The sequence below is a fragment of the Piliocolobus tephrosceles genome, chromosome 7 (genome assembly GCF_002776525.5).
Source record: "Piliocolobus tephrosceles isolate RC106 chromosome 7, ASM277652v3, whole genome shotgun sequence".
NCBI lineage: Eukaryota > Metazoa > Chordata > Mammalia > Primates > Cercopithecidae > Piliocolobus > Piliocolobus tephrosceles.
In genome coordinates, this window is record NC_045440.1 from 47,672,418 (window position 1) to 47,678,877 (window position 6,460).

A 6,460-nucleotide genomic window follows, 5' to 3' on the forward strand; every position below is an offset into this window, starting at 1 on the left:
AAATCAACAAGGAAAAGAAAACCCTAGAGAACAATGAGAACATATTAGGAATAAGGTTTACAGAAAACAGTAATGACCAACAAACATAAAAATATTGTCAACCTCATCAGTAATCAGGGAAACGTAGCAGCTTATTCTAGCCACCAAACTGACAAAGATTAAGTCTGATAATTCTTAATCTGGGCAAAGATGTAGATATTGGAAGTTCATTCACTGCTGCAGTTAGAATACACTGGTATAGAAGCTATAAACAAATGTAGTTTTTATACATATATACATATGTAGCAAAAAGTATAAAGGTGTTAGTGGAAAAGATATTTAAAAATCAGGGGTCGGGCGAAGCAGTGGCTCACGCCTGTAATCCCAACACTTTAGGAGGCCAAGGCAGGTGGATCACCTGAGGGCAGGAGTTTGAGACCAGCCTGGTTAACATGGTGAAACCCATCTCTACTAAAAATACAAACCTGTCTCTACTAAAACTTCTCCTGAGGCAGGAGAATCGCATGAGCCCAGGAGGCAGAGGTTGTGGTGAGCTGAGATCATGCCACTGCACTTCAGCCTGGGTGACAGAGCAAGACTCTGTCTCAAAAAAAAAAAAAAAAAAAAAATCAGGATTATTGGGCCAGGTGTGCTGGCTCATGCCTGTAATCCCAACACTTTGGGAGACTGAAATGGGCAAATCACTTGAGTTCGACACCAGCCTGGTCAACACGGTGAAACCCTGTCTCTACTAAAAATACAAAAAATTAGCTGGGAGGCTGGGTGTGGTAGCTCACACCGGTAATCCCAGTACTTTGAGAGGCTGAGGCAGGTGGATCATTTGAGGTCAGGAGTTTGAGACCAGCCTGGCCAACATGGTGAAACCCCATCTCTACTAAAAATACAAAAGAATTAGCCAGGCATGGTGGCGTGCGTCTGTAGTCCCAGCTACCTGAGAGGCTGAGGCAGGAGAATCAGTTGAACCCGGGAGGCGGAGGTTGCAGTAAGCCAAGACTGCGCCACTGCACTCCAGCCTGGGAGAGAGAGCGAGACTGCATCTCAAAAAATAATAATAATAATAATAATTAGCTGGGCATGGTGGTATGCACTATAGTTCCAGATACTCAGGAGGCTAAGGCGGGAGGATCACTTGAACAGGGAGCAGAGGTTGTAGTAAGCCAAGATCACGCCACTACACTCCATTTTGGGTGACAGAGTCTGACTCTCTCTCAAAATAAATAAATAAATACAAATAATAAAAAATCAGGATATTGATGATCTCTTGGCAAAGAGAAAGTGGCCTAGGATTTAGAAGGGAAAATAGGACTTTAAATGTACTAGAAATGTTCTATTTCCAAAAAACAATCTGAAGCAAGAATTTATTAGAATGTGAACAGCCAGGGTGGGTACATGTATATTCACATATTTTTCTGGTGTTTGAAATATTTAAAAAGAAAAGGGAGGATTGGGCGGGTGGAGCCAAAAAAAAGGCATGGGGAGGACATTACAAAAGAGAGACAGAATGCTGGGCAATGTTTGGGGACTGCAACTGAGTATGAGAGCAAAGAGTCAGAAATGGCCTGGAAGGGCACCCTTAGCAATTCAGCCTTTATCTGCAGTAATGAGGATTCAGGGAGGACATAAACTTCACTTTGCTGCAACGTAATGGATTGGGAGGTAAGAGGAGGAGAAAAGTATCAGCTGTTATAAAAGACCAAGAAAGAGGATGATCAGGGAAGAAGTGCTAAGCACTCAGTTGACTGAGAAAGTTGTGGTTCATTTTACTGTTGTAATTCTTTGGTTTTATTTATTTATTTCCATTTAAACAGCACCAAATGTCTATTGTGAGCCAAGAATTGTGGCTAGGCCCCAATCTTGCTGTGATAGTCGAAGTCCTGCTCTTGTGGAGCTTAATTTTCAGCAGGGCATCAAGACACAGAAACCACGATTAGAGTAGGAGAAGCGAGAAAAAGGAGGTAACAGCATAAAGTGAGAGTTTTGCTCTACTAAGAACCTAGCTAGATGACTGAGCAAAGTGTTTTCTTTTTATACTTTGCATACTTCGACTAAACCATATCAGTGATGTATATACAACTTTTTGTCTACCCCAATATATCTCAATGACCAACACACAAGAGTCTAGCACAGGAAGGCAACCCACTGCCCTGGTTAGAAGAGTCAAAAGAAAAGAGAAATCCTATCGCTTTGCCTCCGTCCCCCACCTCTATCCCTAGTCAGAATCCCTGCTGAAACACATTATTTCTAAAGCCTTAGCCTTTCATAAACTGATTCTAAAAGAAACAACCTATCCCTCTGATGCCCAAAATGTCACTTCCTAAAACTTCATAACCCATATATGTATTTTTCTTTTTAGAGACGGAGTCTTGCTCTTGTCGCCCAGGACAGAGTGCGATGGCACGATCTTGGCTCACTGCAACCTTTGCCTCCGGCCTCTGGAGTAGCTGGGATTACAGGTGCCTGCCACAATGCCTGGCTAATTTTTGTATTTTTAGTAGAGACGGGGTTTCGCCATGTTGGCCAGGCTGGTCTCAAACTCCTGACCTCATGATCCACCCGCCTCGGCCTCCCAAAGTGTTGGGATTACAGGCGTGAGCCACAACGCCTGGCCAACCCTTATATATATTATCTGTCATGAGTCAAGAATCTGGATACCACAAATACCCAGAGACTTGATCTATACATTCTATGCACACAATGAAACATCCCATGTACCCCACAAAATATGTAAAATATTACATATCAACATCACTTGAAAAAATAGTTTTGAGTCGGCCAGGCAGTGGCTCATGCCTGTAATCCCAGCATTTGGGAGGCCGAGGCGGGGAGATCATGAGATCAGGAGTTCAACACCAGCCTAGCCAAGATGGTGAAACCCCGTCTCTACTAAAGATACAAAAAATTAGCCGGGCGTGGTGGTACGCGCCTGTAATCCAAGCTACTCGGGAGACTGAGGCAAGAGAATCGCTTGAACCCGGGCGGCAGAGGTTGCAGTGAGCCAAGACCGCGCCACTGCACTCCTTCCTCAGCAACAGACTGAGAGTCTGTCTCAAAAAGAAAAAAAAAAAAAATATATATATATATATATATATATATACACACACACACATACATACACACACACACTTTTTTTTTTTGAGTCAAGAATCGTTATACTCTGTACCAAATTAAAGATGGCCACAAATTCTTTGCTTTTCCTCCCACTAATAGGTGAAGTCTGATTTTCCTCCTTTAATCTTCCTTCATTTCATTTGGAGCACTACTTAAGAACATCATACATGACCCTATCCTAAGATGTTTTTTTAAAAAAAATTGGGCAAGTGTAGTGGCTCATGCCTGTAATCTTAACATTTTGGGACACCAAGGTGGGAGGATCGCTTGAGCCCAGGAGTTCAAGACGAGCCTGAGCAACATGGCAAAACCCCATCTCTACAAAAAATGCAAAAATTAGTCAGGCATGGTGGCACACATCTGTAGTCTGAGCTGCTCTGGAGGTTAACATAGGAGGATCACTTGAGCGTGGGAGGTAGAGGTTTCAGTGAGCCATGTTTGTTCACGCCACTGCACTCTAGCCTGGGTGACAGAGTGAGACTTGGTCTTGGAAAATAAAAAAAGAAATTAAAGGCAAAGGGAGAAAAGTAATAATTACAGGCACACAACTTTCAATTTTTTTTTTTTTGAGATGGAGTCTCACCCTGTCACCCAGGCTACAGTGCAGTGGCATGATCTCAGCTCACTGCAACTGCCGCCTCATGAGTTTAAGTGATTCTCCTGCCTCAGCCTCCTGAGTAGCTGGGATTACAGGCGCCCACCACAATGCCCGGCTAATTTCTGGATTTTTAGTAGAGATGGGGTTTCACTATGTTTCCAGGCTGGTCTCAAACTCCTGACCTCAAGTGATCCACCCGCCTCGGCTTCCCAAAGTGCTGGGATTACAGGCTTGAGCCACTGCGCCAGGCACAAGCTAATTTTTTAAACTATTTTCTAAAACTCTGTATCAGCTGGGCGCAGTGGCTCACGCCTATAATCTCACACTTTGGGAGGCCAAGGGGGTGGACCACTTGACTTGAGGTCAGGAGTTCAAGAGGAGCCTAGCCAACACAGTAAAAGCCCATTTCTACTAAAAATACAAAAATTAGCTGGTCATGGTGGCACATGCCTGTATGCCCAACTATTCAGGAGGCTGAGGCAAGAGAATTGCTTGAACCCCAGAGGCGGAGGTTGCAGTGAGCTGAGATAGTGGCACTGCACTCCAGCCTGGGTGACAGAGCAAGAACCTGTCTCAAAAAGCAAAAACCCCGCCAGGCGCGGTGGCTCACGCCTGTAATCCCAGCACTTTGGGAGGCCGAGGCGAGCGGATCACCTGAGGTTGGGAGTTCGAGACCAGCCTGACCAATATGGAGAAACCCCATCTCTACTAAAAATACAAAAAATTAGCCGGGCGTGGTGGTGCATGCCTGTAGTCCCAGCTATTTGGGAGGCTTAGGCAGGAGAATCACTTGAACTTGGGAGGCGGAGACTGCAGTGAGCCGAGATCGCGCCATTGCACTCCAGCCTGGGCAACAAGAGCGAAACTCTGTCTCAAAAAAAAAAAAAAAAAAAACTGTATCAATAGCTAGTTCCACTAATCAAGTAGTAAATGTATGTATATGCATGAACTTTCTGTCTCAATAGATACACAATATATGATACACAACTATAAAAGAAGAAAATAAGAAAAATATGCAAACTATAAGAACTACAAGGTTGCCGATTTCTGAGCACTGGGTAAAAAAATAATGTTATTACTACACATCCATCAAAAAATAAAAATTAAAAACAACCTAACACAATGTTGGTAGAACTGTGAAAAAATTTATTTTTCATCACTAGTGACACTGGAAATCTTGCTGATGAGGTAATTTGATAAAATATAACAAGAATTTTTGGCTAGGTGTGGTGGCTCACACCTGTAATCCCAGAATTTTGGGAGGCTGAGTTGGGCGGATCACCTGAGGTCAGGAGTTCGAGACCAGCCTGGTCAACGTGGTGAAACCCCATCTCTACTAAAAATACAAAAATTTAGCCAGGCATAGTAGCATGTAATCCCAGCTCCTGCAGAGGTTGAGGCAGGAGAATCACTTGAACCTGGGAGGTGGACGTTGCAGTGAGCCAAGATCACGCTACTGCACTCCAGCCTGGGAGACAGAATGAGACCCAGTCTCAAAGAAAAAAAAAACAAACATATATATACACATACATATATGTACACACACACACACACATAAAAAACAAGAATTTTTAAATATGTAGCATGATTTGACTTAAATGCTACTTTGTGAAATTTCCCCTCAGGACAAAACACCAGTACCAGGGCACAGAATGCCTGCAGAGTGCTGTGAGCCATTCTCCACCCTCCAGACCCAGGCGCACCCCTCCTCCCCTCCAAGCTACGCAGGCCTTCCTACCTGTTTTATCAATAGAATAGGGAAGCAGTGGCAGGGCATGGTGGCTCATGCCTGTAATCCCAGCACTTTGGGAGGCCAAGGTGGGCAGATCACCTGAGGTTAGGAGTTTGTGACCAGCCTGTCCAACATGATGAAACCCCATCTCTACTAAAAATACAAAAAAAAAAAATTAGCTGGGTATGGTAGTGCACACCTGTAGTCCAGCTACTTTGGAGGCTGAGGCACGAGAATCGCTTGAACCCGGGAGGCAGAAGTAGCAGTGAGCCGAGACTGTGCCACTGCACTACAGCCTGGGCGACAGAGTGAGACTCTGCCTCCAAAAAAAGAATAAACAGGGAAGCAGCAATGCTAGGCCAGTTTTGGCACTCGCTTGTAAGAGGAATGCTAACTTCTGCTTTCGTTCTTTTGGAAGACAACTGTCATGTAAGAATTCTGAACACCCTGACACCACCAGGATGTGAGGAAGTCCTAACTGGCCACCTGCAGAGGCTGCAGGGAGGGGGAGCAAGGTGTCCCGGGCAATAAGCCTATCCCTTCACCAACTTGATGCAACCACGTGAGTGACTCTAAGTGAAACCAGCAGAACCACCCAGTCAACTCCCATATTATGAGAAAAAAATCAGTCATCGTTTGAAGCCACAAAATTTTGATATAATTTGTTACACAGCAATAGATAAATGAAGGGAGGGGGGTTGGAAAAGCAATCTGAACAAAAATGTTTATTTGGCAGTGCAAAAACTTAAAGAAGTCAATTGGTATACATTCAGGCAAACTATGTCACATAATTTAAAACATTATATAAACCCATTTAAACTACATGAATTATATTAATTGTGTATAAGTTAAAAAAAAAAAAAAAAGGAGTGGGGGAGACCTAATAGTAACACATATATTTTAATCATAATTATTAAAAAACTCTCATATATACATCAGTATGGATCCAAAGACAACCTACAATTGATATTTTAAATTTATTGGGACTGTAGAATCTTTTTTTTTTTTTTTTTTTTTTTTTT

The 6,460-nt window shown here is 43.3% G+C and overlaps 1 protein-coding gene across 2 annotated transcripts in view; it reads right to left on the reverse strand.

Moving 5' to 3' along the window:
• The window catches only part of UBE2V2 (ubiquitin conjugating enzyme E2 V2), a 59,019-nt gene that overhangs the window by 27,704 nt on the left and 24,855 nt on the right, over positions 1–6,460 (reverse strand). Inside the window, exon 1 of one of the 2 annotated variants that reach the window (XM_026456199.1) lies at positions 5,445–5,508. The exons of the other annotated variant lie outside the window; for it this stretch is intronic. Within the exon in view, the coding sequence (XP_026311984.1) occupies positions 5,445–5,493 (49 nt within the window). The 5' untranslated portion in view covers positions 5,494–5,508. Of the gene's footprint in view, positions 1–5,444; positions 5,509–6,460 lie in introns of those variants that run through there. 2 annotated transcript variants of the gene reach the window in all.